This window comes from Macrobrachium nipponense, chromosome 21 (genome assembly GCF_015104395.2).
Source record: "Macrobrachium nipponense isolate FS-2020 chromosome 21, ASM1510439v2, whole genome shotgun sequence".
Classification (NCBI taxonomy): Eukaryota; Metazoa; Arthropoda; class Malacostraca; order Decapoda; family Palaemonidae; genus Macrobrachium; species Macrobrachium nipponense.
In genome coordinates this window covers 56861282-56886281 of record NC_087212.1, presented here as the reverse complement: position 1 = coordinate 56886281, position 25000 = coordinate 56861282, and the positions used below count along the sequence as shown (strand labels likewise).

Here is a 25000-nt window from a genome sequence, read left to right as displayed (position 1 = left end):
TGTGCTGAATTTCTCCATCGACAAACTCCGGGTCGCATATTTTAAAAGCACGTAGGGCAAAGTTCATTACTACATTGCTCTTAATGTTATTAGCATGGAATGAATAAAAATGTATGTAACTTTCTGAGTGGTTGTTTTGCGATACACCGAGAATTGAAATTTATAATTATTGTGATCTCTAATGACTAGTACGTCCAAAAAAGGTAGCTTATAATCTACTTCTCTCTCTATTGTGAATTTTATGGAGGGAGAATACTGTTGGCTATTTCTAATAATCTGTTTAAGTTCTGATCGTTTCTTCGGATGACAACGAATATGTCGTCTACATAACCTAACCCAGAGCAATGGTTTTAATGTATCATCACACCTGTTTAAGATTTCCCTTTCAACAAAACTCCATACATAGATTTGCAAGTACGGGGGACAAGGGGGAACCCATAGCTTACACCTTCCTTTTTGGGCAAATCCTTGGTTATTGAATTGGAACACTGTTGAGGTTACGCATAATTTAATAAGTGCAAAGAATTGGTCTACTGGAATAGGAAAACTAATGTTGCCAAGATCATGTTCTTCTTTTAGATTAGTTAGTACATAGTCTAAGGGGACATTTGTAAACAAAGCCGTAACATCAAGGCTGGCCATATTGCCGTCAACACTACCTAACTCCCTAACGCGCTGGATGAATTGATGTGAATGTTGAAGGTGAGCACTTGAAAATGTTCCTAGGAAATTACTGAGTACTTGAGTGAGCCAAACAGTAATTTCCTAGGAACATTTTCAAGTGCTCACCTTCAACATTTCACATCAATTCATCCAGCGCGTTAGGGAGTTAGGTAGTGTTGTTTTGACGGCAATATGGCCAGCCTTGATGTTACGGCTTTGTTTACAAATGTCCTTAGACTATTGTACTAAACTAATCTAAAAGAAGAACATGATCTTGGCAACATTAGTTTTTCCTATTCCAGTAGACCAATTCTTTGCACTTATTAAATTATGCGTAACCTCAACAGTGTTCCAATTCAATAACCAAGGATTTGCCCAAAAGGAAGGTGTAGCTATGGGTTCCCCCTTGTCCCCCGTACTTGCAAATCTATGTATGGAGTTTGTTGAAAGGGAAATCTTAAACAGGTGTGATTTTGATACATTAAAACCATTGCTCTGGTCAGGTATGTAGACGACATATTCGTTGTCATCCGAAGAAACGATCAGAACTTAAACAGATTATTAGAAATAGCCAACAGTATTCTCCCCTCCATAAAATTCACAATAGAGAGAGAAGTAGATTATAAGCTACCTTTTTTGGACGTACTAGTCATTAGAGATCACAATAATTATAAATTTCAATTCTCGGTGTATCGCAAAACAACCAAACTCAGAAAGTTTACATACATTTTTATTCATTCCATGCTAATAACATTAAGAGCAATGTAGTAATGAACTTTGCCCTACGTGCTTTTAAAATATGCGACCCGGAGTTTGTCGATGGAGAAATTCAGCACATACGATCAACTTTTAGAGGACTAAGATACCCCGATCATTTTATTGACAAAGAAAGCATTTTATCGTCCTGTTAACAACCCCAAGGAAAAACCCAACAGATTCTTACCCCTCCCATTTAATCCCAACCTCGACAAATTATGTAATTACGTTAACAGTAAGCCAGAAGATACCAAAATAGTTTTCAAAGACCCAAACACCATTAGCCATAAACTAATCAGAAACACAATAACGATAAGAATACTATCATTCCTGGAGTATACGAAATCCCCTGTCATGACTGCAAGGAAAAAATATTTTGGAGAAAGTGGTAAGAGGATTACCGACCCGATTAAAGGAACACAAACGAGCATATGCACTTCATGCACAGAACAATGCAATAGTCTCCCATGCTTTTAAGAACAACCATAGACCGAATTGGGATGGATCTAACATAATTTTTAAAAATAACAATGTCCAAACAAGAAGACTAGTGGAAGGTGCGCCACCATAAACTTAGGACAAGCTTTTTACGGTAACAAGTCGTTCGTTGGGGAAGACCCATTAGTCAATTTTTTGCATTCTTAAAAAACTTTGTTAAAAATTTTAATCTTAAGACAAGCTCTGTTTTTTCTCCGCCTGATGCTGCCCCCTCTTCTGCTCTCCTCCCTCAGACAGATTTACAACACGGGGGACGTGATGTCCAGCATTATTACAGCCGCATTGCCAAGGGAACACGTGCAGCATCATCACAGCCACAAGACGTTCCAGCAGAATAACCAGCAGGAATTCGAACAACAACGGAATCACCTAGTTGGGCTGTTGAGCGCTTCCTTCATTTGCGTTTCGTCCATAGTGGAATAATTGTCCTATTCAGAAGTTTACTTCGAAAGATTTTTAAATTCATAATGTTCACTTTGCTGAGGATGAACCTGGTGCAGGGGTTGAAAGCTATATCATTAAACACTTTATATACTTCACATGCGATATTATTGTGGACCTGCAATCATTGTTATCATTTTTCGACACTGAAAATTGTGCCCATTATTATTATTATTATTATTATTATTATTATTATTATTATTATTATTATTATTATTATTATTATTATTATTATTATTATTATTATTATTATAGTCTTATACGGCTAAAACATTAGATTATCGTTTGCTATTGACTATCATTAGTCAGTATATTTGACTCATAAAATAGCAAATTTCCTTCCCACCTTTCGACTCTGTGACTAACCACCTACTGCCAACAGATCCAAGGCTGCCTCTACGTGCTGGGAATTGGACTTGCCCTTGCATCGGTCGCGTTCGTCTTGGAGTCTCTGTGGCCGCAAATGGCGAGACGGGACTTCTCGAAAAGCGAGTCACCAGGCCCTTGACGTGTCGGGAAGTTCGTCGTTTCTGGCTGAGCTTCTTTTCCTTCCTTCCTTCCCTATTCCTTTTGCCCCGGTTTCCCATTTTCTCTCTCTGTCTGCCCATTTCTCTTCCACAGAAAGGCTTACAGCTGTCAACAGTAATAGCATTCTTTGACAAGGAGACCCACAAAATTACTGTGTATAACGTGTTTACTTATAAGTATTTACATTTTATTTTACTCAACACTCGAGTACTTTCAGGCTGCTGGGCCTTGACCAAGATTGACAACCTACTCATCTCTTGAAAAAGGGCCACCGAAAGTATCTAGCGTTGGGTAAAATAAAATGTAAATACTTATAAGTAAACACATTATACACAGTAATTTTGTGGGTTTTCCTTTTCAGTCTTCAAAAGAAAACTGAAAGGAGTTTTTGTATGGTTCAAAAGCATTTTTCTTATTGTTTAAGGGGTCATCATGTAACAGTACGGGAAGGTGAATTTCTACCTTTCTCATCCTCCTTCCCACCACCCCCCACAAAAAAAAAAAAAACTGATTTGTGAAACTGTATTCGATAAGATCACGAATAATAACGAATTCCAAACCGTCGCTCTTCATATCAGTAGCGAATCACAAAGTATTCAGATATTTTTGAAGTTAATCTTATGCCAAAACGATGCTGATTGACATCAAATTCCCATTGCCAGGTTTCACTTTCAGTCAGTAGGAAAGATCCCGTTGTTGCCCACAGGTCATTATAAAGAGAATTCATGACTGTAAGATTACGTCTAAGGGGTAATTTTATTCTTCAGCAGAGAGGGGACTGATGGCTAAATTGTTTCCATAGCAAGGAAGGGAAGCTTAATAGAGAAAAGATATTTTTCTAATGGCGATGGAAGTTTAATCCTCCCGTCCCCAGAAATGCAATTTATCTTAAAACGGACAAGAGCTGCGATGTTTTGAACACTAATAATATTTCCCTAAGTGCCTCTTCAAATACAGAATAATTACTTGAGAAATACGTAGCAAAACTTATTAATTATTCGGCCACTTCACAGAAAACTAGATTATGCCCAATGATATGAAAGTATACTACTGAATTTCATAGCAATAATTCCCCTTGACGCTCAAAGCGCTTTCCACAGTTGTGGCTTGTGGTTAACAGTGAACACGGAACACCCAGAACGTATCTTGCTCAAGCAGAGTATCGATTACATAATTCAGAGTCGAGGTATTGACCGTCATGCGTATATGACACAATTTGCTTATTACACCTTTATAAAAAATACAGAATCTTGGTCTTTGTCCATCATTGTTTTAGGAGATTCATATGGGATTATTGATAATGCCGGTGTTGTTTGGTTACGTTCTAACAAATTATAATATATATATATATAATATAGTATATATATATATATATATATATATACATATACATATAATAATAGATACAGGTCGAGGATGTTCGTTTGGGTACTTAGAAATGTGCATTTCATTTTGTCCCTGAATTCACACACAAACATTATTTTCATTCGGTTTGCTAGACAATGGGCTGTCACATTTTCGAAATGTGAAGTACTAGTTCTTGTTGTGTACTGGCTTTTACACCAATTCCATTAATATCCGGAAATCTACCTACAGGGAGACCTGTAATTACATGGAATTATGGATGTAGAGAGTAACATGCCAGAAATTCGTAATATGAAAATAATTATGCTTATAAAAGACACGGAAAAAATTATCAGTTCGAAAAAGTTTGTCATTTTGTTTCATCTGAAGCCCATTTTTCTCAGTATTTTACGTCCTTTAGCCATGATATGGACGCAATGTCGTCAAATCGGTCAGTTTTCTTTGTTTCGGTCATTAATTCTTAAATTGGTTGTTTAGAAGTGCGACTTCAACCGACCAATCAGGTCCTTGCACTTCAGATGTCTCTTAGCTAGAAGACCAATCAGAATCTAGGATTTTTGTAAAGAAAAAAAAAAAAAAAAAAAACAGTTGTCATTCGTCACAGCCCACAGGCAGATTTTCAGTCTGAAAAATATTTATCTGCCGGTTGCCGTTTGGCTGTTTTAGTGTCTCTGGTGGGTGTTCTGTGTGCAAGCCGCAAGGAGCTTCGAGTTTCTTATTGCAAAAGGTGTTGTAATTACAAACGTTGACTGAACTGGAACGCAATTGAGATCATAGTACATTACGGTTCCTGTTATTCTGAAATGGAGCTTACATGCAGAGATATCATTAAAAATTCTCTTATTATGGATGGAGAGGAGTGCAGTTCGAGAGCTGAGTTAGTTGATCAAGGAATGGCTAAGAAATGCAAGGTGTTATGATGACGTCACCATTACTGACTGGCATCGCGTTATATACTAAGTAAGTTATATCAATGAACCTTTATTGGAAGGACGTTGGGTTTTTGAGTGACTTAACCAGATGTATTTCCTTAATGTCACTTATTGATCGGTCAGGGAGCTTGTGGCACTTTCTGGCCTATTATTACAGTGATATGGTTTTATATGTTATTTTTCTCCACTCCTACAAGCTAAACATTCTCTGAGAAGCCGATCTGGAGTGACCCTAGCGGTAGATCTATATTACTATTCCGCGGCGGCCTAGACTTTGGCAGTTGCGGTTTTTCTATTCAGTTTTACCTCCAGAACAAGAATTTTAAGTAATATTTATTCGGACGACTTTAATTAACCCCCAGGGGCCAGTAATAAACACGGCGGTTACGTTCCTTGCAGTTCGTGCGGAACTATTCTTTAGAATTACCAAATATAATGTTGGTAGGGTTATTGATGGGCAGTGGGTGTTTGGTGGTATATGTCGTGAAACGAGGCAGTGTTTTTTTTTAGTGCCAGTAAACAAGCTTAGGTCAGCAGAAACATTGCTGCCCATTATACAGCAATTTATTGAGCCTGGTACGACAATAGTTAGCGACTGCTGGAAGGCTTATAATTGCTTACAGGAGTTAGGGTACCAGCACTTGCAAGTGAACCACTCCCTAAATTTTGTGGATCCTGTGACCCTTGCGCACACAAATACCATAGAAAGAAGGTGGAGGGATGTGAAGAGCTTGGTCCCAAGGTATGGACGACGGAGACACAACTGGGTAGGATATCTTTGTGCAACGTACTTTAAGCTGTTCTACAATGACTACAAGTTACGCCTACATTATTTTCTATTGGAAGCTGCATTATTATATCCTCCAACTCCATAATATTCTGGTAAGAAGGCCTATACTTTGGTAACATTTTTTTCACCGTTTTTCCTTGCCGTTTTTCCTATAACTTAATATAGTGGCGAGGTTGACGATACAGCTTCTGTTAGGTTACTGTAACCCCTGTGGCTAGTGCGCGCAGCGCAACATTACCTCTTGCCAGTACATGCCGTGCTTGCCAAGAATCTTTAAATATGCGGAATAAATAGGCGCGAAGCGCCGTTCGCTAACGGCCTTAACTGACAGCACACATAAATCGATTGTCGCGCATATGTAGTCGCTCCCTACTTTGTTTGTTTGTTGTTTTTGCATCGCCGCCATATTGGTTTTAGTGTTCTTCCGCCGATTTCGGTCGGCGGTCGAGGGGGCCCGCGATTCTGTAGGTGCTCCCAATTATTATTGCTGCAAAGCACTCTTTTCTGGTATTTCCCACCCAAAACCCCCCCCCGATTCCCAACTGGGGGGCCCCAAGCTTGTTGGGTGGAAAAGGGGGGGGGGTTAAAATAACATTTCCTCAAGAAAACAAGATGAGATTCACTGAAAAAAACACCATTAAATGAAGGATTGTTCACTCTCTTTTAGAAAACTGGTGATGCGGTTTACTTCTGAAGAATTACCGAAAAACCTTAACTTAGTTACATCATTTTGAAATATTTCTTGCCCCTTGAACGTGCGCATGAAACTGTTATGAATAACAATGATCATATTTTCCGAGCAAACAGGCTTTTACAAACTGGTGTAATGTAAGTGTTTGGGCCATTATACCCAAAATGTACTTAGACCTCCCACCAACCCCATTTTTTAAGGGCAGCTCCAATTTTTCAGCTCTAGTGATTTTTTAGAACCAGAAAATACTTCCTCATGGAAAACAAAATATATATTTTCTGGTAATTTGGACGTCAGTGCCAATCCAGAAACAACGTTGCCATGATAATTTGGATAGTATTTATTTATTTTTTATTTGTATATGAAAGCTTTCACTTTTCATGTTTGCGTTACTAGTTTTCAAAATAAAGTGTGGTAATTCTAAGCCCTCACTCCGCGGTAAAGTAGACTATGGCAGTTGACGTTTTCCTACGTTATTTTACTTACTGAACAGGAATTTAAAGTAATATTTATTCGACGACTGTAATTACCCCAGGGGCCAGTACTAAACACGGCGAAATACATTGGACGGCCCAATCCCTAGTGGATGTCGTATTCGCGGTTAAGTTTCTTGCAGGGTAATACTAAAGAATAGTTCCGCATGGACTGCAAGGAACGTAACCGCGGATATGACATCCACTAGGGATTGGGCCGTCCAATGTATTTCGCAGTGTTTAGTACTGGCCCCTAGGGGTTAATTACAGTCGTCGAATAAATATTACTTTAAATTCTTGTTCAGTAAGTAAAATAACGTAGGAAAACGTCAACTGCCATAGTCTACTTTACCGCGGAGTGAAGGCTTACAATTACCTCGTTGACAAGTCCTGTATTAAATGACATCAAATTTTAGGTTTCTGATGTATACTACCTGTGCATTAAATCATGAACCCCCGCGGGCTACATGCCTACGTTGCAAGTACAAATTCTGTTTTCCGAGGGGCATTTAACTGAAACACTGATAGTAGCATTTCGATGAACCTACCATCTTTATATGATGAATGTCAACGTCATTGCTTTCAGGAAAGCATATTCTATTAACAAAGATGCCATGAATATTCTTATTCCTCCCAAAACCATGTACCAGTGGTATAGATCTCCTGTCTCTAAATACATAGCGTATTGTTCCACCATCGTCCGTGCATTTCACAGCTATTAAATCACAAATAGTACGATGCGATATTTGGCCTTATTTCGTCAATAGGCAGAGTAGGAAATGTGGGGAAAATAATGGCAAAAGGGGAAAGGGTGATGCTGCGTTTGTTTAAAGGAAGGAAAAATGGAGGTTACTGAAGTTTCGTTATAACAGCGGAAAGAAGCTGGTGGCCCTGGGGAATTGCATTGTCAATGTTGATTCTCTCTGTACTTCAGTTGTTTCTTAAAGATTTTTGGACAGTATCATGTTCTTGTTAGCTCTAAAAGTAATTTGTAATCAATATTCAATTATTGAAAATTCATTCATGTTCTCATACCATAGTCACTTGGCTTTAACGTTATTAGTAGTTTTATTCATTACCTCACACCTCCCTCTTATTTTTACTTGATCCTATCGTATCGAATGAGTATTACCCCCGCTAAAAAATGTTCGTTTGATACTCATGATGGTTTACAGTAACTGAAATGTTGGTTTGCACACTTAGTTTTGTATTTCTACGTTGTCTGGCTGTCCTTTGCAAATAGGGTCCGGTTAGATTCGATCCGTCTGTGCTGGGTTGTGTGAATCGTATTTATTAGTGTGCACTTCTCACTAGTGTGAATTTTTCTGTATTTTGGCGGATCCACTGTTTCGTCAGTTTGAGGTAGATCGGATGTGTTGTATTGCTATACAGTTAACTTGAAAGGAAGTTGCTATTCGTTACTTTTGTTGTGCATGTATCTGAATGTGGCAAAGGCATTTTCTTGGTATCTTAGCAGAGGACGGATGAAAGCGGTAAGTGAAAAGACTGGGTATGATTTTTGTTGGTACTCTAAAATAAATCTTATTTGCTCCGTTGCTGTCACCTCCCGTTTTCCGTTATGGGCGATCGCATGCTCTTGTATCTGTTTCGGTAACCAATAGAGTATGATGATGATCATATTCATCCAGTTACCTTTATATATTTTCTTTCCGGTGTCAGTTTGCTGACGTTAATTACTTGGTTTTATAATGGCTCCTTTAGTTTTATTATTTTCCCACTCAGTGCAAGTCTACCATATAATCATGTCGCTTGTGAACTGTAGGCCTAACCCCCCTGGCTGCTAACCGCATATATACTAATATATATGCAACCGGGTCCGATAGAAGAACGAGTGCACCAGGTTGGTCTTGAAATACTGGTGTCATTTTGAGTGCTTGTAAGAAAAGGCGTAAGTGTGGTAAACAGCGGAGAAAAAAAATCATTAAGTCCATATCTTTAAAACGTCAAAGGCGCCCTTTTCATAAAAAGGGTGTCAAATAGCTCTTTTTAAATAGCCATATTAAATAGCGTTGTGGTTAGTTTAGAATTTGGTAGCACCATGTGTTGTTGAATGGAGTAAGGGTCCTGGTATACCTGTTTATTCCGAATTTGTGTGAAATTAAATTTTTCACGGATGTTTCAAGGCAGTTTATTTTTATCTTTTTTATGAGACTGTCATATCCCAAGCGTTTTGAAGTTAATATAATCCCTTACTTTTTACCTGCACGCTTGCGAAATGTTGGCAGAGAAATTCCACCACAGACATGAAGTAAAATTCTTTCCAGCTTTAGATGTGTGGAATACATAATCGAAATTGTGCTGCAACCTAGGTCAATATTTCTTGCTGTATTTGTGACATGGGTGGGCTCTCAGAGTGGAGAAGTATTTGATTCGTATAAAATGGAGTGTTAGAGGATTTTAAATTTTCGCCTTTTATTTTTTAGTACTAGATGTGGTCCCATAGTCAGCATAAGCAAGCGTGTATCTGCTCTCGGTGGCTTAATTACTTAGGGAAAAGTTAGACTTTGCGTGGCCAGCGCACCGTTCCCGCTCTTTGGTTGAGCCGCCACGTAGTGCGGGTCCGGGTCGCTCCCAAGAGATCTCGACAATAGGAAATTTTACAATTTGCTCTATGAGCAAGAACTCATGGCAACATAAAGCCATCCTAATCATAACAAACCAACAATAAATCCGTGTATTCTGGGTGTCCTGTGTATGAGTAAACTTTTACAACCTTGCCAATCTGTGTTTTTTCTGCGACTGTTTTTCTTATACAGGATATGTTAGCAGTCTGCCTTATATCCACATATTATGTCAGAGAGTCCTTTGATTCGTTCAGTTCATTCCTTCAGTTTGATCTAGTAAATGACACCATTGGTGTGGAGAGTAAACAGATCATGCGATGGCAGTACCTACTGAATCTGTTCCTTCTTGGTCAGTTGGGATGCAAATCGATTTAGTGGCACTGCGCACAGCTGCCAGTGTGTTTTTGTGTAAAAGGTGATTGATTAAAATTTTGGTGGGTGTAGGCCTTTCTTGTATATACATCCACCGAATATCCTGGTGGTAAATATCAATCTCCTTACTGAGGAGATATGCGTTTATTTTAACTTGAAGTTTTGAATTCCAGCAACGGAAGACCCTTTATATACTTTAAAAAACATTGAGAAATTTAATTTTTCAGTTAATTTCTCGGGTAGCCTAGCCCTTTTTTTTTATGCTGAAACGATCATTGGTCTCTTGCAATGATGTCTTGACTGCCTTTTAGAGGTAAATACTCCTCCCAATAGCGGTTTTGAGATTCTGAAGTAGTACATTTGTATATGGTGTCCATCTAGTTCTATTCTTTTATTTGAATAATGGTGTTCCCAACCAGTGTGTGAATATGTCTATGCGTACTTTTGTTACCCCAGGTTCATTATTTCCATCTGAACGCGCTCCAATTTGCGAAAAGGAAATTAATGTGGTTACCCCGGGAATTAAGCGTGGGTTTGTCGAAGTCGTTTTCTATGTTCATTCCTCCTCGGTATTTGGGTGATGGGATCGGGATGGAGCGAGGTATATTTACAAAATAATTCTGGTTCTCTTCAACTCCTTACTACACTCACTTGCAGGAAGCTTTTGGGCAAGGGCTTGCTAGCACACAAGGCTAATTCTAAAACAGTCTTGGTTAGTATTTGACTTAGTCTCGTGTATACTTGGTTGTGTGGCTATGTAGCATTTAATAGGGATGGCTTTAGTTGACACATAGTTTGCCTTTAAAAAGATCAAAAAGTGTTTGTTAATACTTAAAATTTTTGTGGGTTGGTTGCATTTCTTAGTAGTGTGCTCTAATCTTAAGAACTGATAAACACGGTCTATTGAAACAAATTTAGCTTCCCTACCTTGTGTTCAGAATTTACTATATAGTTTAATGCTCTAGCTGGTCCCGGGAGCCTTTTGCCTGCAGAAATGTAGTTAGTCTTGGGATTCACGAGTAACATGTTTGGGTATGTAAATATCAACAGTGTCGGCAGTAAGGATGGTGGCTGGCATTTTTATTTTTATTTTAGCTACTATACTTTATCCACTCTGAACTGTTCAGCATTGGTCTCTTGAACGCTTGTTGCATTGCAGTTAAATATAGTTTTTATATACTGATGTGGGCTCCTTTAGTCTCTTGAGCACCTCTTGTTTCTGTATGGGGCACGTGAGAGTCATTGTACTGTCACTAATGATATAACTCCAACTCGGTCTTGAAAACCATTAGGCACCATATAGAAAACGTTACTATGAGATTCAGGGTCTCTGTAACACGGTTTTTTGGACTTTGCTCCTTGTCAAAGCATCGGATGTAGCTGAAAGTTGACATATGTATATTTTACAACCACACACAAATTTTGTCAGCATTATCAATAACCTAAACCCGATAGTTTTGATTTTTATAGAGTAAAAATGAACTAGCCGACGCCATGGCCAATGATTACGAGCCAAGAGTCGAAAAACATTCATTACGTAAGCAAGGTAAACAAACGCCTTTTGACTAAATGTTGCCCCGCCCATCCACCAGACAGAAATGCCATCGGCTCTGAAACCCAAAGACTTTATGAATGGCGGAACGATACATAGATGTGGGTGGGGTATCAGTGCTAGCGTAGTAATACTACTGTAGCAGTAGTGCCGCAACAGTATAGCAGTAATATACATGAATTAAACGTTTAGACCAACTGCTGGGATCCTTGAGGATCATTTAGCACTTCTTACAACTACTCGAGAAATTAGTTTTTATAGCCAGAAGTTAAATTTTCTAATCCAACAATGCCATGGTAGCCTTCAGTGTTATCCTGAATTATAACGAGGCGAAAGTGGGTGGAGCCTCATGAAGTCACCATTCTGACGATAATTATTGGTGAAGGTTTAAAGCCAATATACGGTACCGGCTATTTTTTTCAGTAAATAGGTAGATAGCCAATAAATAATAATTGCTTGACATTGGATATAGCAGTTATCAAATCAAGCTTGTCTACTATGTTTTTGGTAATTACTAACTATTCCCTACATCTTGTCAATCTGATTGTGACCTATAAAGTAGACTGTAATTTCTTTGGAAACTATTTTGGGAGTTAGACTAAATAATCGAAATGTTTTTATATTTATTAACACATTTTGTTGGTTTGTTCATTATGACAATTATCAGTGGGGAGGTTCTAGAGTTCATAAAGGTGTACTGCTTTGCTTGTATTTAAATTTGTATGTCATTGTTGCCAGAGGTTTAGCCTTCGTTACGTATAGCCAATCATCCATCGAGAAAGAGGGAAGAAATGATGTCATAAGTTACGTAACGAGTGCGTTCGAAACCTTTTCTCTGGGTAAGTTGGCCCGACTTCAAAAAAGGTCACTTTTACATTATAAGTACCAAATGTATTAAACCTACGTAGTGCAGAATACACTCAAAATTTGTGTGTTGATATAATATGTATTCTGAATAAGCGTTATATTTATGAAATGCATAGATAAAAAGTTATTGCGAAAAAACCGTGTTACAGAGGCCCTGAATCTCATAGTAGTTGATAGTTCTCGTACGTCGACTCTTAAAAATCATTCTTATTCTAACGGAAAATGATTGGTTTTTAATAAAATTGTCGATAGATATCTCTTTATGTATAGTTATTTGAAATGCATCAAACCAAGTATTTTTCAACTGATCTGATGGGAGCTCAAGAGAATATACAATTGCTGTGAATGAGTCATTTGACATGTTTCAGCTGAACCTTGAGAATTATAATATTAGATATTGGAGAAACAACGAAAGTAAAATGAAGATGAACCACTCTGAACGTTCGATAATATTATTGGATGATGTTATGACTTAATCACGTCAATTATCGCTAAGAGTGAAGTGTCCGGGAAGAACCAGGGAAATGACATCGCATTTGGTCACAGTACTGACTGGTGCCAATAGTTGCCAAATTTCTCCCGATGGATAACCAGTCTTTCTTTGGGAATTTTCAACCTGTAGTCTAAGGCATTAATACTTACCTTTTGCCACACTATTGTTTTTCCATAAGTAGATGGAACTTGAGTGTATAGATTAAAGGTGTTTTCCCACATCTGCAGAAAATCGGCGAGTTAAGCATGGGGTACTCTTCTTTTGGAAATAGATCGAAGGTATACCATGCTTTATCAAACAATTTAATGCGTGCATTTCTTTGAACTAAGTGAACCACATTGTTCCAAAGGATGTCCTTGACTGGGGTGTTCCTAATCTTGATTGCTGCTTCAGGTACAATAATTGGGTAACGGAATTCATTTTTATCATTTAGGAGGACCTCTGAATAGGGCCTCGGTGGTAAGCTAGGTACTAGATTATTATACCTATACAAATCGCGTCATTTGTCGATGGCCAGTTTCAATCGTTCATAGTTTAGTCGATAAGTTTGCTTTCATGAATGAACAATTACGCCGCTTTATCAACATGTTTTAGCTTAATTAAAGGGTCTTTCCAAGGTAGCTATCGCATAATGTTGCTCCATTCATTAATATATTGAAAAGAGGTCATCCCCTTCAGTTGTATCTGGTTATATAAACCTTATTCTGTTCAGTATTTTTATTTCGAAACTGTATCACTCTTTTATGATAAATATTTTTCATGCTATTTCCATACATTGTCATAACTTTTCAATTCTCAAGATGCAAATTAGGTTTATAATTGTCTGCTAAGTATGTGTATAAGCCGATATCACATCTGAAATATATTTTTTGAGGTAGAGACATAACAGCCAATGCTTGTGAAATCCCTGTTGCCTTTTTAACTGCATGTTGTAGATTAGCTTTTGTGTTGTGTCAGCAGCCATGTGGTTTTTTTTTTTTTTTTTTTTTTTTTTTTTTTTTTTTTTCCCTCTGTGGTGACAGTGAATGTCCCTTTTTAAGAATATTTATGATTTGTTCTTTCATTAAAAATATGACTAAGTGCATGAATTTTTCTGGACAAAATAATTATATTTTTTCTTTATGAAAAATGATTGATGTCGAGTGAATGAATTTTCTGGACAAAATATACTGTATGCTTTTCAGCTTTTTCATTTTATTTAACCTACCAAAGGTTTACCTGCATTTCTGGATCTCTCTCTCTCTCCCTCTCAACGGTGATATGGAATGTATCATTCTTAAACGTACTTTACTTCGTATAACAGGAATCCATGTTGACTCTGGAGATGAATGAATTTGAATATCGATAAAAGGTGCAAAGTGGATCGCTGTGGACCAATTTCCTCTCAAACGTTTTACAAGTGAAATTCACAGTCGTTTAAAAATGGTAATTCTTTTGTTGCCACGTTTTTCCTTTAAAATGTTTTACAAATTAATTTTATAACTAATTTACATTAGTCAGAAGATACCATGAAAGGCTGGACTGCACTGCATGTATATTTGTAGCTTCCATTATGCGTTCAAAGGTGGTTTCGTGCGTAGATTAGGCCAGAGTCAAAATATACAGGGTCTGCTCACGAGGCGGTACTAAAACCTATCCCCGCCCCGTGTGAAACGTCATCAGTAACAGACAGACCATATCTTTATGAAACTATATTTACGATAACATTTTCATAACTATTTTTGCTATGGCGTTTTTTTATATAAATTTTCCTTTTATTGCATGTTGCCGAATACAACGTTAAAGTACAAAGAATGCTCTTTCAAATGATATAATATAGCACATTACAATTACGATTACTTTCAAACCCACAAGCGCTTACAGAAAAAAATATATACGCACACAAAAATGTGCAATTACTTCATCAGTCAACCTACATACATTCACGTTTTGTAGCGTATCTGACTAAGGGATGATGATAGAAACTGAAAAATGGATTAGAAAGCTGATAAAATATACTATATAATGCATAAATAAAATTGATAGGTGTTCTCAGAAATTTTCGAGGAGTTCTAGGTCAAAGACGGATCAAAATGTTTAAATTTTATGTAAATATTTACCATATTTTTTTTACATAATTTTTCATCTTATTACGTTTTGCCATATACCATGTAAAAGTGCAAAGAATGCCCTTTCAATTGATATGACACATTACAATTACAATTATTTTCAAGCTTATAATCGCGCACAGAAAATATCATCTACGCAGTCAAAAATTATAAAAAATTAAGCGTTCGTGGGAGATCTGAAATCTAGCCCCGCCCCTTGTGAAACGTCATCAGATACATCCAGCCAGACTGACGAAAAAATGTTTGTACTTTTTTCGAAAATATTATAATCGTTTGAGGCATGCATAATTAATACCTTTATGTATACAGTTTGTTATATGTAAACTTGTGTTCGGAAGTATATTTGTGATATGAAGTGCTAATGAGAAATTTGCTGGAAATGTGTTCCCTGTATCATTTTCTTCATCATTTATTCCTTTGATACGTTATATCATATATGATGTAATTCTTATACTTTTGATATTGTTTTCTTTTTTGTGGCCAAGTCGTGCAAATGCAACTGCCATTTTTTACACTGCCCGTATCCACATTTTCTTTGTATTTATTGCATAACAATAAGTATTCACAATAAGATTTGGAAAATATAATTAATCTATCATTCTAACCTTTATCATAAAAAAGTTGCTTTTCAAAGTGAGGTATGAACACAGTGACAGAACTAAATACATTTCTTAAGAATTATTTAAAATCTTGATAATTTTACTACCTGAAAGAGAGAGAGAGAGAGATTGTCATGTCAAAAGAAATGGACTTGAAGAGAATACAGAAAACCAATATATAGGTAAGTAAATAAATAAGTAAAGAATAAACATATGAAGAAAGCTGGAGTAGCTGTGTGTTCAAACTGGCAAATTTTGTGTAATAAAACTAAGGTTTGGTGACTATATGAGAGAATGGGTATTAAAAAAATCAAACATGTGACCTCTACAGATTTTATCATCAATATTTTATGAAAAAAACTACGCGATATGGATTAAATGTATAAAAACTAAGGGTTCTTTAAGTAATTCAGTGGAGAAACACGGGAGTGTTACTCTTCTGACGTCACAGTATTAGCTCCGCCCCCACTGCCGAGTTGAGCAGACCCTATTACTTTGACTCTGGATTAGGCACTTCCTAATATCTTGCAGTATGGTAGATGAAAGGTTGACGGTAGGCAACGATGATAGATAGGCTTGTACCTTTTCACCTTTATTGTACATAGGGTTTAGATTGCAAGGTACAAGTAGTCAACCTATATCCAGATCGATGGTTTTCCCAGGCTTTAAAACTGAAGACTACTACCCCGCTCCTCTGGACAGTAACCTACTTGTTAAGCGGTGAATGGCTTCCGTATATAGCCTAGTACAAGCTCCAAGGGGATATGCAGCAAAGTGCTAGAAGCAGCAGCCTCATTATATTGATTTATAATGGATATATGTAATTTTCTTCATACCTCTCAATGTCTGCATTTTTTATTAAATCCGTGGTATGGAGTTGCTGTATGAGGTATTTTATTAGGCACTTTGGATTAGTATGTTTGGAACATCGATAACGGTTAAACAGTTCACATAAAGATTTTGGTTTATTGGCAACCCGTTTAGTTTAGTTCAGTTAATTCTGGGTTACTGTAGACTTGTCAGCTCGCCAGTAAATTTTTATATATTTTTTATATATTAACAAACTTTTCTTTAATCTTTGATTTTAAAGTACATTAATCTCCAAGTAATAAGTAAGGTTTTTGAATATGTAGAAGACAGTACCGTTGAACAGTATAATATAATGCAGAAAATTTGCGTTTGGTTGCTACATTTCACGTCGGTTTACAGATGACGTATTTGGAGGAGTAAACGAATTGCGTTTGTTTGCTACTTGACATAGCTTTACAGACGAAATATTTGGAGTATTTTTTCACTCAGAGGGGTGACATATTTTGGAATAATGTCGGAGGATAAGTTGTCACATCTTGTTTAATATTCTTCAGAATGAATTGGTTGGTGCAGTCGTTCGCTGCTTCAGATGGCAGCAGCCAGGTCTCTTGCTTTAAGACTGCACGAGTTGGCTTCATAGAAGGGCAGAATCAGCATGTTACTCAGTGAATGCTTTGTGAAGCGTTTCGGTTTTAACCCGGTAGGTATATACTTATGGCGGAAGCAACTTCGGACACCGTATTCGGTAATAACCCCTCGGGGAGCAAAGTATTATACTATTTCTATACTGTGTGGTTGACAAATATAACATTAATGGGTATACAATATTTGCGTTTCTCTCTCTCCTCAACCATTAAAGAACAAACTACCATATAATAATTACGAGTATATAGTTAGCAGTAGTAATGTAATGTGTGTGATTTGGCTCTTAAGGACTGAATGATTAAGGCTTAACAAAAACAGTTCATGCGTTCTTTCATTTAATAAAGTTTGTGAGGAGTAAGATGTCTTTGTGTAGTGAAATTACATAGTATTACGCAGTTTCTATGACGGGGGTTTGCTCAGTATATATATGAAAACTAGTATAATATTAATGCGAAAATACTTTTTCCAGGTATGGCTTGGCGGTCGAATTGACTATAGGGGGAGGCAAGGAGGAGAGGCTTAACATCCACTGCCAAAGGTTAGGTAGACGAGGTTCCCATCCACTGCCAAAGGTTAGGTAGACGAGGTTCCCATCCACTGCCAAAGGTTAGGTAGACGAGGTTCCCATCCACTGCCAAAGGTTAGGTAGACGAGGTTCCCATCCACTGCCAAAGGTTAGGTAGACGAGGTTCCCATCCACTGCCAAAGGTTAGGTAGACGAGGTTCCCATCCACTGCCAAAGGTTAGGTAGACGAGGTTCCCATCCACTGCCCCAGGTTAGGTAGACGAGGTTCCATCCACTGCCAAAGGTTTGGTAGACGATCCCATACTGCCAAAGGTTGGTAGCCCAGGTCCCATCCACTGCCAAAGGTTGCGTAGGTTCCCATCCATGCCAAAGGTGGAGACGAGGTTCCCATCCACTGCCAAAGGTTAGGTAGACGAGGTTCCCATCCACTGCCAAAGGTTAGGTAGACGAGGTTCCCATCCACTGCCAAAGGTTAGGTAGACGAGGTTCCCATCCACTGCCAAAGGTTTGGTAGACGAGGTTCCCATCCACTGCCAAAGGTTAGGTAGACGAGGTTCCCATCCACTGCAAAAGGTTAGGTAGACGAGGTTCCCATCCACTGCAAAAGGTTAGGTAGACGAGGTTCCCATCCACTGCCAAAAGGTTGGGGTAGACGAGGGTTCCCTTCCACTGCAAAAGGTTAGTAGACGAGGTTCCCATCCACTGCAAAAGGTTTGGTAGACGAGGTTCCCACCACTGCAAAGGTTAGGTAGACGAGGTTCCCATCTGCCAAAGTTATAGGTTATAGACGAGGTTCCCATCCACTGCAAAGGTTTGTAGACGAGGTTCCCATCCACTGCAAAAGGTTAGGTAGAGAGGTTCCTCCACTGCAAAGGTTGGTAGACGAGGTCCCATCCACTGCAAAAGGTTAGGTAGACGAGGTTTCCCATCCACTGCAAAAGTTGGTAGACGAGGTTCCCATCCACTCAAAGGTTTTGGTAGACGAGGTTCCCATCCATGCCAAAAGGTTTGGTAGACGAGGTTCCCATCCACTGCAAAAGGTTTTGGTAGATTGTTCCCATCCACTGCCAAAGGTTAGGTAGACGAGGTTCCCATCCACTGCAAAAGGTTAGGTAGACGAGGTTCCCATCCACTGCAAAAGGTTAGGTAGACGAGGTTCCAACCAATGCAAAAGGTTTGGTAGACGAGGTTCCCATCCACTGCAAAAGGTTAGGTAGACGAGGTTCCCATTCCACTGCAAAAGGTTTTGGTAGACGAGGTTCCCATCCACGCCAAAGGTTAGGTAGACGAGGTTCCCATCACTGCAAAAGGTTAGGTAGACGAGGTTCCCATCCACTGAAAAGGTTTGGTAGACGAGGTTCCCATCCACTGCCAAAAGGTTAGGTAGACGAGGTTCCCATCCACTGCAAAAGGTTGGTAGACGAGGTTCCCAGCCACGCAAAAAGGTTAGGTGAACGAGGTTCCCATCCACTGCATTAGTTTGGTAGACGAGGTTCATCCACTGCAAAAGGTTAGGTAGACGAGGTTCCCATCCACTGCAAAAGGTTAGGTAGACGAGGTTCCCATCCACTGCAAAAGGTTAGGTAGACGAGGTTCCCATCCACTGCAAAAGGTTAGGTAGACGAGGTTCCCATCCACTGCAAAAGGTTTGGTAGACGAGGTTCCCATCCATGCAAAGGTTAGGTAGACGAGGTTCCATCACTGCAAAAGGTTAGGTGTAGACAGGTTCCCATCCACTGGCAAAAGGTTTGGTAGACGAGGTTTCCCATCCACTGCCAAAGGTTTATGTAGACGAGGTTCCCATCCACTGCAAAGTTTGGTAGACGATGTTCCCATCCCTGCAAAAGGTGAGTAGACGAGGTTTCCCCATCCAATGCAAAAGGTTGGTAGACGAGGTTTCCCATCCAACTGCAAAGGTTATGTAGACAGTTCCATCTCACTGCAAAAGGTTATGGGTAACAGGTTTTCCCATCCCACTGCAAAAGGTTTTGTAGAACGAGGTTCCCTCCACTGCAAGTTAGGTAGATCGGATGTTCCCATCCCACTTGCAAAAAGGTTTGGTAGACTAGGTTTCCCATCCATGCAAAGGTTAGGAGACGAGATTCCCAATCACTGCAAAAGGTTTTGGGTAGACCCGAGTTCCCATCCCACGCAAAAAGGTTAGTAGACGAAAACGGTTCCATCCACTGGAAAGTTAGGTAGCGAGGTGTCCCACCACTGCCAAAAGTAGGTGACGAGCTTCCCAATCCAAACTGGCAAAGGTTAGGTAGCGATTCCATCCACTGCAGACAAGTTTAGTAGCCCGATGTTCCCATCCACTGCAAAAAGGTTTAGGTAGACCGAGGTTCCCATCCACTGCAAAAAGGTTAGGTAGACGAGGTTCCCATCCACTGCAAAAGGCGGTTAGGTAGACAGTTCCCATCCACTGGCAAAAGGTTAGGTTGACCGAGGTTCCATTCACTGCAAAAAGGTTTGGTATACGAGGTTTTCCCATCCCACTGCCAAAAAGGTTAGGTAGACGAGGCTTCCCATCCACTGCAAAAGGTTAGGTAGACGAGGTTCCCCATCCTCCACTGCAAAAGGTTTTAGGTAGATCACGAGGTTCCCATCCACTGCCAAAAGGTTGGTAGACGACTTCCCATCCACTGCAAAAGTTAGGTGAGAGTTTCCCAAATCCACTGCAAAAGGTTAGGTAGAACGAGGTTCATCCACTCGCAAAAAGGTTAGTAGACCCGAGTTCCATCCACTGCCAAAAAGGTTAGTAGACGAGTTCCCATCACTGCAAAAGGTTAAGGTTAGGACGAGATTCCCATTCCACTGGCAAAAGGTTAGGTAGACGAGGTTCCCATCCACTGCAAAAGGTTTAGGGAGACCGAGTTCCCATCCCTGCAAAAGGTTTAGGTAGACGAGGTTCCCGTCCACTGGCCAAAGGTTAGTAGACCGAGTTCCCATCCACCTGCAAAAAGGTTAGGTTAGGACGAGGTCCCATCCACTGCAAAAGTTAGGAGAGACGAGGTTCCCATCCACCTGCAAAGGGTTAGGTAACGAAAGGCTTTCCATCCACTGGCAAAGTTTAGGTAGACGAGGTTTCCCAGTCCCCACTGCAAAATGGTTAGGTAGACGATTTCCCATCCACTGGCAAAAGGTTAGGTAGACCCGAGGTCCCATTCCACTTTGCCAAAAAGGTTAGGTAGACGGGTTCCCATCCACTGGCAAAAGGTTAGGTAGACCCGGGTTCCCATCCACTGACCAAAAGGTTAGGTAGACGAGTTCCCATCCACTGCCAAAGGTTTAGGTAAAGATCGAGGTTCCCATCACTGCCAAGGTTAGGTAGACAGCGTTCCCACCACTCCAAATGTTAGATAGGACCAAGGTTCCATCCACTGCAAAAGGTTTAGGTAGACGATTCCAGTCCACTGCCAAGGTTTAGTAGACCCGAGAGTTCCCACCACTGCAAAAGGTTAGGTAAAGACGAGGTTCCCATCCACTGGCAAAGGTTAGGTGACCCGAGTTCCCATCCACTGCAAAAGTTTAAGGAGACGAGGTTCCCATCCACTGCCAAAGGTTAGGTAGACGAGGCTTCCCATCCACGCAAAAGAGGTAGACGAAAGGTTCCATCCACTGGCAAAAGGGTTTAGGTAAGACGAGGTTCCCATCCTGCCAAAGGATTAGTAGACGAAGGTTCCACTCCACTCAAAGGTAGGTAGACGAAAGGTTCCCATCCACATGCAAAAAGGTTAAGTCAGCGAGGTTCCATCCACTGCAAAATTATGGTAAGACGAGGTTTCCCATCCACTGCAAGGTTAGGTAGACAGGTTCCCATCCATGCTTGCAAATGGTTAGGTAACGAGGTTCCACTCACTGCAAAAAGTTTGGTAGACGAGGTTCCCCATCCACTGCAACAAAAGGTAGATAGACGAGGTTCCCCATCCACTGCCAAGATTTGGTAGACGAGTCCCATGCACTGCCAAAAGTTAGGTAGACGAGTTCCCATTCACTGCAAAGGTTAGGTGACGAGTTCCCATCACTGCCAAAGGTCTAGTAGACGAGGTCCCACCACTGCAAAAGGTTAGTAGACGAGTTCCATCCACTGCCAAAGGTTAGTAGACGAGGTCCCATCCACTGCAAAGGTTAGTGACAGGTTTCCCATCCACTGCAAAAGGTTAGTAGACAGTTCCCATCCACTGCAAAAGGTTATGTAGAGCGATGTCCCATCCACTGCAAAAGGTTAGTAGACAGTCCAATCCACTGCAAAAGTTATGTAACGAGGTTCCATCCACTGCCAAAAGGTTAGGTAGAGAGGTTCCCATCCACTGCCAAGGTTTAGTAGACGGAGCTTCCCATCACTGAAAAGTTAGTAGACGAGGTTCCATCCACTGCAAAAGGTAGGTATGACGAGGTTCCCATCCATGCAAAAGGGTTAGTAACGAGGTTCCCATCACTGCAAAAGTAGTGACAGGTCCCCATCCATGCCAAGTTAGTAGACGGTTCCCATCCACTGACAAAAAGTGTTAGGTAGACGAGTTTCCCATCCATGCAAAAGTTAGGTAGACGGTTCCCATCCACTGCAAGTTATGTAGCGAGGCTTCCATCCACTGCCAAAGGTTAGGTAGACGAGGTTCCCATCCACTGCAAAAGGTAAGATAATCATTTATACCTGGTAACTCCATTACCAAGTTAAAAAGCCGTGATTGCCATTATTCTTGTTGACACCTTTACTTCTGACATCTAGTGTGTCATATCAAGAAATAAGTAGAACTGTAGGTACCTTAGATTTGAAAGGAAATTACGTTAAATTCAATTTTTTTAATGTACTTTTCCATCATACAATGAATGGACTAGATGACCAACACCGCAAAAGAATAAATTGTAAATTTCATTCCCTGTATTTCTTTGGTCTAGAAATGAAAGTATTTTGTAAATTTGCTCTGGATTACCGACTACTATTTTTGTCACTTCATTGTCACAAAATTTTAGCATGTCATTGTTACATAAAATTAAGATATAGGGACCCATTGTATGTCATTGTAGTTTTAATGAATTTGTAAAGCAAAGTAACACAGGATCTCTTAACTATTTTACAGAGAAAGGAAGACGACGACATGAGTATGAGAGAGAAAGAGGAAGACTGTATTTTACAGATTGATCCTGAGGATATGACCAAGAAAGAGAGAGGGACTCGGGTGATATTAAGAGTACGAGAAGAGGCAAGAGGTTCTCCGGAAACCTACAAAACCTTAGATGCGGGTAATCCAGCGCAGTTATGAAAAAAATCATCTGGACGCCTTATCTTAAACACACGAATTTAAAAAAAAATAAAAATGAGATTGATTTTTTTTTTTGCTGTGCTGGGGTGTGAGGCTGGATCTGGCAGGTCTGGATTTGTAATGCTACTCTTTTTGAATTAGTATAATGTTTTTAATAAATTTTATCAAATCTTCATAATAATATAATTTCCATGGTCATTCCTTTACCTGCATCAGTATTTAGTAGTGTCTATGTACTGAATGATTATCCGACTTGCATTTGAGTAGTTTATTTAGCCAAAGGTCACATATTATAGGTCACATATACAGAGAACCATAGTTATTACTCCTGTGACAACTCACTAGAGACTGATGAGGCTTCCTGAATTCATCATCTATTATATAACCCTGAGTGGAAGGTTGCCTAGTGTTGCCAACGAGAAACCCTCTAATAATTTACTGGAGATGTGAAAATTCCGAAAGAAGATATTGGCCAGGTGCTCCGGTGTGTAGTAAGCGCTTATAACCACCATACCTGGCCGGGGAGACTTCTGGAATGAGAAAGACATAATACTTTCTGCTGAGTAATGCTACACACTTGGAAGCTGAACTAAGGCAACAGGTGATGCTGTGACAAACACTAGGTTAACTGATAGCTGTAGTTACCAATGCCGATTGATATAATTTGTACACTATTATATATTTATGATAAGTAGGAACTTACTTGCGCTACAATGCTTACTAATTAAACATGCTATACTAATGAACTATACAAGGAAGTAGTAAAGCAGAAAAAGGGAAGCAATTTAGTATACAACGTAAGGTATATATGGAGAAACCATGCTGTTTACTGGCGGTTTCTGAAAATTTTTTTTTGAAAGCTAGAAATATCTATCAAGAAAAGCAGAGAAATTTGAAGTTAATTAACATATAGAAGTTTCAAACAAATCTAAAGTGAGATGAGCAACTTACTAACCAATGAAAATAAACTAAATTTAATACTATAGCAACAACCATGACATTAACATCCATCGACAGCCAACAAGCACCAACGCTCATAAAATATGAAGGGCTACTAAGGCCCCGTGCACACTGCCGAGGTTTGCTCGACGAACTTTGTTCGATGTGACGTCAGAAGCGGAGAAACCGCAGCAAAGTTCTGACTTTTCTCGCTGTTTCTCCACTTCTGACGTCACATCGGACAAAGTTCGTCGGCCAAAGCTCGACCGTGTGGACAGGGCCTAAATGTTAAAGCGTGGGAAACTGGAGTCACTTTGGCGACAAGACGATTGATTGGTGTGTTGTCGGAGGGCCAAGATGCACACTAGAAAAAAAAAAAAAAAAAAAGATACAATATTCATAGTTGGGGCTACACAAGTGTCTCCAAACAGGAATCTCACAAAGTAAACATCTGAGGCAAAACTATATGGTCAACGGAAGCCTCGATTGTTGGAAAGACATGTCGTCATTCAGTCAGTCCTTCCCTTGGTCCACAATAATTAATTGGTGTATTCAGTATTGGGTCTCCGAGGGGTTGGGAAGTCTCCTTACTTTCGTATCATTATTCCTGAAGCAATGATCAAAATCAAAAAATCAAAATATTTAACAATCCCTGTAAAGCATATTACTCACTCAACATAAACCCGCAAGAACATTAATTCGACAAGTGTTAAATCTCGTTCAAAAAATAAATTCATAAACTGACAAAATTGAGAGCTTATAACCAGCTGATAAACTGTCGTTACCTGATAAGTAAGAAAAGGTATCATACATAATTCAATTTCCTTTAACTTCAACCTACAGAAATGAAATCCCCCCAACCTCAACAATTCAAAACACCACACAGTCTGCTTACTTACTACTGGTGATTATTCTGGAATTTCACACACTGTGCCGACACTAATGGTGTCATTCAAACCAAATCTTCCAGTAATTTGTAAAAATAGAAGAGACATTACAATTATTGATTCGAGATATACCATATGCGCGGCAAAACTCCAACTTAAATTCTAAACGTAAAATGGACAGCTTTTAGAGCCATAGGTGTCAACACCTGGGCT

At 39.4% G+C, this 25000-nt stretch overlaps 2 protein-coding genes across 3 annotated transcripts in view; both read left to right on the top strand.

Annotated features, from left to right (window-relative positions):
* Window positions 1-3045, top strand: part of LOC135197606 (uncharacterized) — a 44296-nt gene extending 41251 nt beyond the window's left edge. For both annotated transcript variants that reach the window (XM_064224634.1, XM_064224635.1), the window contains exon 17: window positions 2741-3045. In XM_064224634.1, the coding sequence (XP_064080704.1) occupies window positions 2741-2866 (126 nt within the window). In that variant the 3' untranslated portion in view covers window positions 2867-3045. The remainder of the gene's footprint in view (window positions 1-2740) is intronic.
* A 1351-nt stretch (window positions 3046-4396) lies between these two features.
* On the top strand, window positions 4397-23098 carry LOC135197605 (uncharacterized). The gene is made up of 3 exons (XM_064224633.1): window positions 4397-5211; window positions 17638-17740; window positions 22779-23098. Exons 1-3 carry the CDS (start codon window positions 5156-5158, stop codon window positions 22959-22961), a joined length of 342 nt encoding a protein of 113 aa, XP_064080703.1. The 5' UTR covers window positions 4397-5155; the 3' UTR covers window positions 22962-23098.
* The last annotated feature ends 1902 nt before the right edge of the window (window positions 23099-25000 follow it).

Coding starts and splice junctions, on each gene's coding strand:
- LOC135197605 (XM_064224633.1), top strand. CDS start 5,156: ATGCAAGGTGTTATGATGACGTCACCATTACTGACTGGCATCGCGTTA. Junction 5,212..17,637: donor GGCATCGCGTTATATACTAA/GTAAGTTATATC, acceptor TACTTTTTCCAG/GTATGGCTTGGCGGTCGAAT. Junction 17,741..22,778: donor GTTCCCATCCACTGCCAAAG/GTTAGGTAGACG, acceptor ACTATTTTACAG/AGAAAGGAAGACGACGACAT.